The 13,402-nt window shown below is 47.3% G+C and overlaps 1 protein-coding gene across 1 annotated transcript in view; it reads right to left on the bottom strand.

The window, feature by feature from the left end:
* LOC142915379 (uncharacterized) overlaps positions 1–12,877 on the bottom strand; it is a 31,791-nt gene extending 18,914 nt beyond the window's left edge. The window contains exons 1-7 of the mRNA XM_076061212.1: positions 12,789–12,877; positions 7,262–7,411; positions 6,337–6,539; positions 5,963–6,129; positions 3,982–4,087; positions 2,857–3,013; positions 2,012–2,341 (exon numbers count right to left, since the gene is read on the bottom strand). Of these exons, the coding sequence (XP_075917327.1) occupies positions 2,012–2,341; positions 2,857–3,013; positions 3,982–4,087; positions 5,963–6,129; positions 6,337–6,539; positions 7,262–7,397 (1,099 nt within the window). The 5' untranslated portion in view covers positions 7,398–7,411; positions 12,789–12,877. The remainder of the gene's footprint in view (positions 1–2,011; positions 2,342–2,856; positions 3,014–3,981; positions 4,088–5,962; positions 6,130–6,336; positions 6,540–7,261; positions 7,412–12,788) is intronic.
* Positions 12,878–13,402: the final 525 nt, after the last annotated feature.

Genomic DNA, 13,402 nt, shown 5'->3' with positions numbered 1-13,402 from the left:
AGACACTGTTTAACCAATACATACTTCACTTGGAATGGAACTTTCTACAAACAAACTGAGGGCACCCCAATGGGCTCCCCCCTTTCTCCAGTTATAGCTAACATTTTCATGGAGAAATTTGAGACTGACGCCATCCAGACTGCCACTCTGCGCCCAACCTTATGGAAGAGGTACGTGGATGACACTTTTGTCATCTGGCCACATGGCCGGCCTGCTCTAGACAAATTCTTCGACCACATCAATTCCATACACCCAGCCATCAGATTTACCATGGAAGTCGAAATAGATGGCAAGATACCTTTTTTGGATGTCCTAATTAAAAAGAGACCTGATGGTTCAATGAGCCACTCTGTCTACAGGAAAGCTACCCATACGGATGCTTATCTGAAACCGGATTCCCACCACCATCCATCACAGAAGAATTCTCTCATCAAGACTCTGTATCATAGAGCCCAATGCATATCCGACCAGGAACACATAAGCAGTGAACTCAAGCACGTACACCAAGCTCTTAGGGCTAATGGTTACTCCGACTATACAATCCGCAAAGCTATCACTCAAACCATGAAGAAGAACCCTCTTGAGGAGCCTTTCAAAACCATCACTTTACCCTACATTGCTGGGATCACAAAAAAGATCTCCAAAATCTTGAATAAACACAAGATCCAGGTCCGTTTCAACACATTACATAAAATCCGTGATCTGGTTCCGTCTGTAAAAGATGTGATTCCGGACATACAATACCCTGGTGTCTACAAACTAAGTTGCCTCTGTGGTAGTAGTTACATTGGAGAAACCAAACGCCATATCTCGGACCGCATTCGTGAACATAAAGCAGACCTTAAACACGGTAGGACCAACACCTCGGCCGTAGCAGATCATTGTTCTAATTCAGTAGGCTCACATGCCATTGACTTTTCCAAGACGGAGGTTCTTTGTAAGCCATCTGGCTTCCATGAGAGATTCGTTCATGAGGCTATCCACATATACAAACACAGAGACAATTTCAACCGAGAAGATGGATTCTATCTTAGCAATCATTGGAAAGATTTGATAAATCATTTCAGTTCTTGATTGATTGTTCACGCTTACAGTGCCTTTCAGACAGCATACATAAAAACAAATTTCGTCTCCCCCCTCCTCTTTTCAAAAAAATAGATGGACTAGTCCTGGCAAACTGCCATCGTTGCGCGTGACGCAAACGTTATTTTTATATATATATAAATAAATATGCCGTTTTCAAAATAAATTTATGCAAACCGACACACCTGATGATGACCGTTTGAGTTATGGTCGAAACGTCGTGAGAATTTTTTTTTTTTATTGTTTTATATATATTTTGTTATTTTGTTGTTTCTCTTCAACGTGACTTTACCGAAAAAACTAAGAACATTCACAGTGTTAATAATAATAATAACGACACGGACGACAGTTTATAAAACAACAACAACACACAACAATAACGACAACATTCACAGTGTTAATAATAACAACACGGCTACTGTGGCGATGCGATTGCACAATCATGATGAAGAAGAAGAGCGACGGAAGAGCCCAGTTGACATTGGCTGATTGGATTCCTCCAATATGAACAAACACATTCTCCTGCGGAGGGAGCCGGTAGGAACGTTGGGTTGCTTGGTCAACGACCAGGGTCAACGGCGGCTCCGTGGTGTATTCCGCAAATATGCCCGACTGTGAGGGCGGGCACAAGCCGGCGTGAGTAGGTTAAACGTTGAGTTTTATAAGGGCACCACGGGGTGACCAGCCCCTGCCCCCCCGGCCCCACCCCTCCCACCCCCACCCCCAGCCCCACCCTCCCCACCCAGCCCCTCCCCACCCTCCCCTCCCCACCCAGCCCCACCCTCCCCTCCCCACCCAGCCCCACCCTCCCCACCCTCCCCACCCTCCCCACCCAGCCCCTTCCTCCCCACCCAGCCCCTCCCCACCCTCCCCTCCCTACCCAGCCCCTCCCTCCCTACCCAGCCCCTCCCCACCCTCCCCTCTCCACCCAGCCCCACCTCTCCCATTTTTGGATGCACGACGGACGGACACAACAACAATAATCCCCGTGTGGGCTGGTGGTGTAACCAGGAGGTTCCTACCGCTATCAATATTCTCCTGATTCCGATACAGTTGGAGATCGCCGCCTCAACACAATGGGAGGCTCTCTCAAGCAATGCGGGGGGCGGGTGGGTGGTGGGGGGGGGTGGTTTTTGCCGGCTGTACGTACGTTGATCTTTCTCCTTCTGGCGTCTCTCCATCTCCTTAGACTTGTAACCAGTGGTGGGCAGGATGTCCTCCAGAAAGAACCGCTTCACCTCGAAAAGCCTCCCAGGCACTGGCCCACGGACGAGAGGCAACACGGCGTGCACACCGCCACGTCCAACATCGCCGTTGCGTTTGGCCCGCCGCCGCCACCGCCGCCGCCGACGCACGGTTAGATCGAGTGAATATAAATGTTGTGTCGTTAAACCTGCCACCACCCGACGCAGCAGCCGGTTAGCGAGGTTTGTCAAGTAAACAAAACGTGGCCAACGAGTTGCTAATTCGGCACACACCGGTGTGCTGGAGGAGTAAACCCACAACATTTACCGTTCGGTAATTACAACCGGCAAATGTCGCACTCCAATGGTAAATGTTGTGGGTTTACTCCTCCAACACAACGGTGCGCCGTGCTAGTAACGATATTTTGTTTTACGTGACAAAATCTTACAAATTGGCCGTCGGGTTTAACAACACATTTACATTGACGCGATCAAACCCAAAAAAACCTCTAATACATTATCGATAATATTGGTCGCGAAAGCCTACCGCTACGTGTTCAACCGACGGATGGATTTAGCCGTCTCTCACGTCTGACGACGGGGCAGCCGCCGAAGTACTCTGAAAAGAGTGAGACGTTGAGGGGGGCGCTCATCAGCACGACGCGGAGGTTGCACTGCCGCTCCAGAATGTCGCGCAGCTTGATGAGCAGGATGTCGCAGAAGCGGTCGCGTTCATGGATCTCGTCCTAGTGGATACATCACCGCCAACGCTGCCATCATCATCATCATCGTCAATGTAACCACCACCACCACCGCCATCATCACCATTGCCAATTTCGCCACCACCAGTTAACAAAAATCTATCATGACCAACTGACAAGACAAAGATCCCCCGTATAGCCTTAACAGACTCGTTGGGGCAAGTGCTGTAAGCGAGTAGCTCCTATGAAGGCAGGCACGGTACACAAGGGGGTGGGTGGCAAGCACCACTCTTTAAGAACCACCACCAATACCACCACCAGAACCAACACCAGCACTACCACCATCATCATCACCACCCGTAATCACCACCACCACCACAATTATCACTACCATCATCACCACCCTTAACCATCACCACCACCAGCAGAACCATCAATAACCACCACCCTTAGCAGCAGCAACAACACTACCAGCATCACCACCATCATCACCTTTAACCAACCAGTAGCAACAGCATCAGCACCAGCTTCATAACAATAATTAAACTTCACCATGTACATACAGTCCGTTGTCAATCCAATGATTGAGACACTAAAACCGAACAAAAACTCAGAAACCGGAACTGGCCACATCTTGGGTTAGACCGAATAAAATAAAATAAATTAAAATCACGACGTTTCGAGCGAGCGCACACACAAGGGTCCGTCAGCAGGTGGGACAACCACATCTACAGGCCTCGATAGCCTCTTGTGACAGCAGCAGCAGCCCTTTTGCCCACTTCAGCAATTCTTTCTTGCTGTGGTTGTTCCACCTGCTGACTGACGCTTGCGTGTGCGCGCGCCCGAAACGCCGTGATTTAATTCATTTCATTTTCTACCTACCACGGTGACTTTACCGAGAGAACCCAGGGGCGTGGACCCCTGCAGTCACGAAAACTTCAAATCTAGATTAGACTGAAAAGAAAACTTTTGAGCACCGGTGTGTGGTGGATCGACTGTAGCTCGGCACGTACCACGATGATGTGCGTCACGACGGTAGACGTGGCGCTGTCTCCGGCCATGAGGGTCCTCAGCAGCACGTCGTTGGTGCAGAACGTGAGGAGCGTCTTTGGCGAGACCCTGCGCGCAACGCCGCGTGCGGAACGCGACGGTATGAGGGATACTCTTTGGTTCTATTGGGTAAAGTCACCACGTAGCAGGTTAAAAATAAAATAACAAAAATCACGACGTTTCGGCCACAACACAAGCGGCCTTCATCAGGTGAAGGGACGAGACTGTCTGGAGGACAGCGCTGGAGTGAGAGAAGCCACGCTGAGATCACGACCTTTAATGAGGGATACTCTTTGGTTCTATTGGGTAAAGTCACCACGTAGGTAAAAAATAAAATAACAAAAATCACGACGTTTCGGCCACAACACAAGCGGCCTTCATCAGGTGAAGGGACGAGACTGTCTGGTAGGACAGCGCTGGAGTGAAAAAAGCCACGCTCAGATCACGACCTTTAAGCTGTGTGAGAAGAAAAACACTAAGCGCCTTGACAAAGGAATTATCATATAATTTAGCATTGAAATGGCTCATTGAAATAGCTAAGTTAAAGTATACACATCTGCAGAGGCACCCCTTGACAAAGGAATTAGCATAGAATTTAGCATTGAAATGGCTCATTGAAATAGCTAAGTTAAAGTGTACACATCCGCAGAGGCACCCCTTGACAAAGGAATTAGCATAGAATTTAGCATTGAAATGGCTCATTGAAATAGCTAAGTTAAAGTATACACATCCGCAGAGGTACCCCTTGACAAAGGAATTAGCATATAATTTAGCATTGAAATGGCTCATTGAAATAGCTAAGTTAAAGTATACACATCCGCAGAGGCACCCCTTGACAAAGGAATTAGCATAGAATTTAGCATTGAAATGGCTCATTGAAATAGCTAAGTTAAAGTATACACATCCGCAGAGGCACCCCTTGACAAAGGAATTAGCATAGAATTTAGCATTGATATGGCTCATTGAAATAGCTAAGTTAAAGTATACACATCCGCAGAGGCACCCCTTGACAAAGGAATTAGCATAGAATTTAGCATTGAAATAGCTGAGTGATAAGCTGAGGTATAAGGGATCTCAAATACATACATGGTGTTTTCCTGTTAACCTAACATCTAGGTTGTCAGTCAATATTACGATTCGTAAATTTAACGTAGGTATGCAAGTTGAACTTCTTTCGCACCACCGTACGTAGCCAACCGTGCTCAATGGTCCAACGTGTGTGAAGTCCTCCCCCCACCAGCCGACACAGCCAAACCAATTAAATTACCACATGGTGGTAAAAGTGTTTCACTGTGCGCCCAACAAGATTGTTTCAGCTCACCACCGACAGTTGAGTTGAAGAACAATTCCATCAACACAAATTCAGCAATCGTATACAATGCCTATAAAGCGATATGCTAAATTTCCTTGTGACAATTGTTCTGCACCCCCACCCATACCCATGGCAAATTGTTGTTTGGCTTGCATCGTGCAGAGGAAGGATTTCACGACAGCTGTTTTTGTCAAGATAATTTCTTCGTTGCCTAACCAAAAATAAATGTGCCGTAAATATTGTTGCACCGGCTCGGTTTTCGTAGAGTTGTGTCACTGCAGAGCTCAGACAGGACGGAGAAACGCAAACCGAACACAACCCTAAAAATCACACAACTCAACGAAAGGACACGGCGCAGGGCAGGGAGAAACACGACAGGACACAGCGGTAAAAGTACACAATAACAAACGTATGTGTGCATGTGCGCGTGTGTACGTTGAACGTCTTTCACACCGTACGCAGCCGACCGCGCTAATCGTGGGGGCGCGACTAGCACAGTTGGAATGAAACGACGAGAAAAATTACAATAGCACACGGCCCAGAGGGAAAACACAACAACAACAACAAAAACAACAGAACACACACACACGCGCACGCGCGCACAACGGAAGCGCCAACACGCGTACACGCACTTGCTCTCCAACCGGATCTGGTAGCCGACGGTCTGGCCGACGCCCTCCCCTCGCTCCTCCGCCACCCTCTCGGCCGCGGCGACGGCAGAGATTCGGCGCGGCTGCGCGCAAATCACGCGGCACGGCGACCCCAGGCGGCTGCCCTCGTCCAGGATGTACTGAGGGATCTGCCGGGGGGGTGGGGGACGACACGGGCGGCGGCGCGCGCCGAGTGTTAAGCGGTGATCGGAGGCAGTCCTCAAGATCGCAATTCGGGGGTAAAAAATAAAATAATAATCCACGTTCACCCCGCTCGTCGTGGTGGTGGTCCTGGGGAAATGAGCCCGACATGCTGAATGAAGGAGCGCCGAGTTCTAGGACTGTGCTGCGAGCACCTGCGTGGTTTTGCCGGAGCCGGTCTCGCCCAGCACCAGCAGGATGTTGGACTTGGCGATGGTGCCCAGCAACTGCTCCCGGAACGCGGCCACGGGGAGGGTCTGGCGGAACGCCTCCAGCTCCGATCGCCCCCGCGGTGGCGGGACCTGAGCGATCCCGTCGTTGAGCCGTCCGCTCGGCCTGCTCGCCTCGCGTCTCGCCCCTGTGAGTGACACGCGTCGAATTGCATCAGCGTCACGGGTGCCACGGTGGCTAGATGTTGACTCCCTCGCCTGGTGTACAGGAGGTCGTGGGTTCGATCCCAACCCCGACATATGCTGCTGTATATTTGGAGTCTGTGTCTCTCTCCCTCATCATCATCATGGTGGCTAGATGTTAACTCCCTCGCCTGGTATACAGGATGTCGTGGGTTCGATCCCAACCCCGACATCTGCTGTATATTTGGAGTCTGTGTCTCTCTCCCTCGTCATCATCATGGTGGCTAGATGTTAACTCCCTCACCTGGTATACAGGAGGTCGTGGGTTCGATCCCAACCCCGATATCTGCTGCTGTATATTTGGAGTCTGTGTCTCTCTCCCTCATCATCATCATGGTGGCTAGGAGATGTTAACTCCCTCGCCTGGTATACAGGAGGTCGTGGGTTCGATCCCAACCACGACATCTGCTGCTGTATATTTGGAGTTTGCGGTGTCTCTCTCGAATCGACGTGCGTTGAGCGTATTTGGCTGCTGCGAACGTCCACGTGATAAGCCACTTCATTCGAGCAATCATTTTGTGGCCAGGTCGCTGCTGATAAATGGCTACGCAGCTCAGCGCAGCCTTACCCGGTAAAATAATGCCTGAATAGATTAGTTGATAGAGGGCACCAATGGAGCACCACGGAAAAAAAAAACGTCGCCGGCAACTCCAAAGCGGGAACGAACCTGGGTCAGAGCCAGTGTCGGGGAAGCGCTGCAGAAGCACACGGGCGGCGTGGCGCGCCCGTTGCGACAGCGCAAATGACATCTCGGCGCCCGCCACCTCCGCTGTCTCCTTCTTGCGCACGGTGAGGCGCTGCATCGGCCCCCCCCTTGCTACCGAAACGCAGCGAGGAACGTGGGGGGCAGCGTTAATTTACCGGTGGGTGGGCGGGTTAGGTGGGTGGGTGGGTGGGTGTGTGGGCGTGTGGGTGTGTGGGTGGGTGGGTGGGTGGGCGAGCGGGTAGACGGATAGGTGTGCATGCAGGCGCACGGGTAGGCGTGTAGGTGGGCAAGTATATGAGTGGGTTTGCGAGTGCGTGACGAGGCAGGCAGGCAGGTAGGTAGGCATGTAGGTGGACATGCATGTGGGCAGGCAGGTGCACAGGTAGATATGGGGACCGGTACTGTAGCGGTTAGCACGCTGCTGCGCTACGAACCCGATTCCCGCTGACGGCCAACACCAGTGACAATTATCTGAACCGATCATATGCCTCTCCTAGGTCGACTCAGCCTCAAATGATTACCGAATGTAGTATGTAAACATCGCCACTCGGGAGACGAAGGCGATCAGGCGTGGTGCCGGCCACCCACCCGTGCCGGCCCTCATAGGTGCTCGCTAACGGCACCTCCTCCAACAGCCTGTTAAGACTACACGGGGGATCTTTGTCTTGTATAGGTTGGGTGGGTAGGTGAGCGGGTACGTAGGTTAGTGCATGCGAATCACAAGCTTAGTCCGTGCTCGCCAGTTGCCTGGGTGAAAGGTTGGGCTCCGTTTTGCCCTAACGCCTGGCCAGCTGGCTTCAAAAAAACGTAACCAATGAATGAGCCGATTTTCATCGCTCCCAACTCGGCAGTGGGATGGTCTCAGGCACGTTTTCTCCTCTTGGCTGGGCCGCTGTCCCGATTAGCACGGGTGGCTACGTGCAGTGCAAAAGAGGTTCTACTAGACGTGCCCACACACTTACATTCTCTGACACTGCCCTTGGCCGTGCCTTAGAACGCCAACGCCCCGCACAATCCCGCTCGCCTCTCTCTTGACAATGTGTCTCTTACCTTTTCGTACGTTCTCTAATCAATGTGCTTTCTCTATGCCGAAAACAAACTTCTTTGAAGCTGATTTTGCGTTGAAGTTCGTTGCCCTTCCCCCACGCCTCTGGTCAGCACGGTTTGGCTACGTACGGTGCGAAAGACGCTCAACATACACACGCTCCTGTCCCTGTCTCTTAGAGTTTAATTCAGAATTTGTTCCATTACAAAGACCCCCTCCCCGTGTAGCCTGTAACAGACTGTCGGGGCAAGTGCTGTTAGGGAAGCACCTATGAAGGCCGGCACAGCAAACAAGGGGGGTGGGTGGCCAACACCACGCCCGGCCACCCTTTGTCTCCTTCGTGGCAATGTTTCCGCATCGCACCAGGTACTCATTTGAGGCTGAGTCGACCTAGGGGAGGCCCGGGAGCAGTTCAGACAATCGTCACTGGTGTTGGCCGTGAGTGGGAATCGAACCCGGGTCGCCAGGTTTGTAGCTCGGCGCACTAACCGCTACACTAACCGCTCCCCACAGGCACTCCTTGGCATACGCGAAAAGCACGCCTATCTCAAAATCGTGTATGTCAAAAGCAATGTTCCCATCAGGGGCCGTCCATAAATGACGTCACACGAGTTTGGCCGATTTTTGACCCCCCCCCCCCTGCCCCCCTCGTCACACAGCGTCACAAAGTCAGACGCCCCTGAAATATGACGTCACAAAGTTCTGCCCCCCACACCCCCCAAACCATATTTCCATTTTTAAAATGAAACACGCTTCAAATCGCTTTACACTATTGTCATTGTAGTGCGTATTTAATGTGGCGCTGCACTCTGATGTTGTAGGAGAAAACATTTGTAGAATTATAAAATATTAAAAGTAATTCTATTAAAAAAATACTTGAAACTTTGCAGTAGAACGAAGCAAAATGGAGAGTACAATAATATCAATTACATATTCATTCCACAGAATGAAAAGCCCTGGTAGAATCATTAAAATCAAAATGTTTAATAACAATCATTCAAAATGTTTTTTACTAAATGTATGCATCACCATTCTCCCACGGAGAAGCGAAATGCTCCTTCATGGAATAAATAAAAGGTGACCTTAGTAAATTTAAAACATCAAATAGTTAATAATGAAAATTATTCAAAATTAGTGCCGTTATAACAATTCTATTTAATTAAGTAGATATTTAAATTTTGATTTAAAGCTTTCGTGACTGCAGTAATTCATATTCTTAGCTCTTTCGGTAAAGTCACGTTGAAGGGAAACAATAAAATAACAATATATATAAAACAATAAAAATTCTCACGACGTTTCGACCATAACGCCTGATGACGACCGTTTGTGTTATGGTCGAAACGTCGTGAGAATTTTTATTGTTTTATATATTTTTATTATTTTATTGTTTCCCTTCAACGTGACTTTACCGAAAGAGCTAAGAATATAGATATTTAAAGTTGCGCATTTTGATGTGACGTCACATTTCTCAACCCCTCCTCCCCCCCTACGTCACACATCGTCACAAACGTCTGACGCCCTCCATAGGTGCGTGACGTCATTTATGGGCGGCCCCTAAGTGATAATGATACAGGATTCGTCTTCTTTGCTTCTCTCGGTAAAGTCACCACCACCACGTGAGAGAATGAGAATAAAATAATAAAATCACGCGATACAATTCCCACGACGTTTCACGAGATGAAGGGGGTTAGGGGATTTCACCGAGACTCGCAGAGATAGTCGCCTAAGTTATCCTTGCCCATATCAATACAACGGCACACAATATACAATAGAGGGCTTCAACAAAAATGTTAACACATTACGGGGCTGTCGCTTTTAATAGAAAAAAAAGAACGAATTTTGATTTAAAGCTTCCGTGACTGCAGGGATTCATATTCTTGGTTCTTTTGGTAAAGTCACCACCACGTTAGAAGGGAAACAATGAAATAATAAAAATATAACACAATAACAATAAAATCATCTGATGATGATTGCTTGTGTTGCGGTCGAAACGTCGTGAGAATTTTATTGTTTTATATTTTGTATTATTTTATTGGTTCCCTTCTACGTGCAGGTGACTTTACAAAAAGAACCAAGAATAATAATTTTATTGTTTTACAATAATTTTATTGTTTTATATTTTGTATTATTTTATTGGTTCCCTTCTACGTGCAGGTGACTTTACAAAAAGAACCAAGAATAATAATTGTATTGTTTTACAATAATTTTATTGTTTTATATTTTTTATTATTTTATTGTTTCCCTTCTACGTGGTGGTGACTTTACCGAAAGAACCAAGAATAATAATTTTGTTTTACAATAATTTTATTGTTTTATTATTTTTATTATTTTATTGTTTCCCTTCTACGTGGTGGTGACTTTACCGAAAGAACCAAGAATAATAATTGTATTGTTTTACAATAATTTTATTGTTTTATATTTTTATTATTTTATTGTTTCCCTTCTACGTGGTGGTGACTTTACCGAAAGAACCAAGAATAATAACTTTATTGTTTTACAATAATTTTATTGTTTTATATTTTTATTATTTTATTGTTTCCCTTCTACGTGCAGGTGACTTTACCGAATTACCAACAATATGAATCCCTGCAGTCACGAAAGCTTTAAATAAAAAATATATCAATATTCATTAATTATTTCCAAGCAAACTACATTCGTGTGTTTTTCTTAAATGCATTCCGTTTAAACTTGTAACAAATATTTTTTTACGTACTGACAAATTAAAGGTTTTAATTCCACTGTGTGGTGCAATTATTAAACATTCTAACAATAACGTGCCCAACATTGTGTATACATATATTTAAAATGTGATTCACAGCAAAAAAAAATTAAGTATGCTTTTTAATGAAATACTATCAACCCAAATAAATGAACGGTTAACACACTTGCAACATGATAACAAACGTGATGTTAATATCTTCACAAAGTCAAAAAGATTATCTCTCCTCCCCACTTGTCCGCCTTCGTTGGTCAGCGCGTGCCTCTGGAATCCTTCCCCAGAGCCACGTTTCTCGTTGAAAATTCTCACGAGTGTCAACATTTTCTTGTTACTTTACGTTAAAATGTAAACTCTTAATATGCTTAAATTTTGATTTAAAGCTTTCGTGACTGCAGTAATTCATATTCTTTTTATTGTTATATATTTTATTATTTTATTGTTTCCCTTCAACGTGGTGACTTTACCGAAAGAACTAAGAATATATCTTAATATGCTTCCCGTAAAATAAAATTAAGCAACACAGTTGAGGAATACAAAAGCGGTGAACACAAGCAAACCGGACACATGCACAATCACAACGAGACGAGCAAGGGCAAATAAGTGTTGTTGTTATTCTTGCCACGTGTGTGTGTACACGTGTGTGTACACGTGTGTGTGTACACGTGTGTGTGTACACGTGTGTGTGTACACTGTGTGTACACTGTGTGTGTGTACACGTGTGTGTATACACGTGTGTGTACACATGTGTGTGTGTACACTGTGTGTGTGTACACGTGTGTGTGTGTACACTGTGTGTGTACACGTGTGTGTGTACACTGTGTGTGTACACTGTGTGTGTGTACACGTGTGTGTACACGTGTGTGTGTACACGTGTGTGTGTGTGTACACTGTGTGTGTGTACACTGTGTGTGTACACGTGTGTGTGTGTGTACACCTGTGTGTGTGTGTACACTGTGTGTGTGTGTACACATGTGTGTGTGTACACGTGTGTGTACACGTGTGTGTGTGTGTACACTGTGTGTGTGTACACTGTGTGTGTACACGTGTGTACACTGTGTGTGTGTAGACGTGTGTGTACACGTGTGTGTGTACACGTGTGTGTGTGTACACGTGTGTGTGTACACGTGTGTGTGTGTACTGTGTGTGTGTACACGTGTGTGTGTACACGTGTGTGTGTGTACACGTGTGTGTGTACACGTGTGTGTGTGTACACGTGTGTGTACACTGTGTGTGTACACTGTGTGTATACACGTGTGTGTGTGTGTACACGTGTGTGTGTACACGTGTGTGTGTACTGTGTGTGTGTACACGTGTGTGTGTACACTGTGTGTGTGTGTACACTGTGTGTGTATACACGTGTTTATCTTTAGAATGTGAAAGGGGGTCACTAACACCACTTGCCCCCTACAGCCTGCTAAGGCTACACGGGGGATCTTTGTCTTTGTGTTCACGTGGCGTGTTGTTTCACGATGTCCACGCGAACGACGTTAAACACCACCACCACCACGAGTTCGATCGATCGATCATTCGATCGATTGAAGGGAAGAAATCGGCGAAAGGCCCCCAGACTTGCAGGCCCCGAAGCCGGCTTTTTTTTTAGTTTCGATCGCTTTTTAAAACGAGGGGTTAATCGATTAATCTCGGTCGGTACATTTTGTATTTTGTTTGTTTTAAATGTTTAAAAGTGCGGGTGGATTAAGATGGAAGTTTAAAAAAAAACTCACTCAGTCGCAAACTCCCTCAGCCGCAAACTCCCAAGGCCAGCCGAGATCTTACAAAGTGAAGTGGAACCAAAATCGTGACGCTGACGGGCGAAACCAAATTGGTGTCAAGCTGAGGGGGGGAGGGCGAAACCAAATTGGTGTCAAGCTGAGGGGTGTGGGCGAAACCAAATTGGTGTCAAGCTGAGGGGTGTGGGCGAAACCAAATTGGTTACAAGCTGGGGGGGAGGGCGAAACCAAATTGGTTACAAGTTGAGGGGTGTGGGCGAAACCAAATTGGTTACAAGCTGGGGGGGTGGGCGAAACCAAATTGGTTACAAGCTGGGGGGGTGGGCGAAACCAACTTGGTGACAAGTTGAGGGGTGTGGGCGAAACCAAATTGGTTACTAGCTGGGGGGGTGGGCGAAACCAAATTGGTTACTAGCTGAGGGGGTGGGCGAAACCAAATTGGTTACTAGCTGAGGGGGTGGACGAAACCAAATTGGTTACAAGCTGAGGGGGGGTGGGCGAAACCAAATTGGTTACAAGCTGAGGGGGTGGGCGAAACCAAATTGATTACAAGCTAAGGGGGTGGGCGAAACCAAATTGGTTACTAGCTAAGGGGGTGGGCGAAACCA

The sequence above is a fragment of the Petromyzon marinus genome, unplaced genomic scaffold (assembly GCF_048934315.1).
Source record: "Petromyzon marinus isolate PM22_M1 ecotype Great Lakes invasive population unplaced genomic scaffold, UKy_Petmar_22M1.pri1.0 PM_G_Scaffold_30, whole genome shotgun sequence".
NCBI lineage: Eukaryota > Metazoa > Chordata > Hyperoartia > Petromyzontiformes > Petromyzontidae > Petromyzon > Petromyzon marinus.
This window is presented reverse-complemented; position numbering and strand designations above follow the sequence as displayed.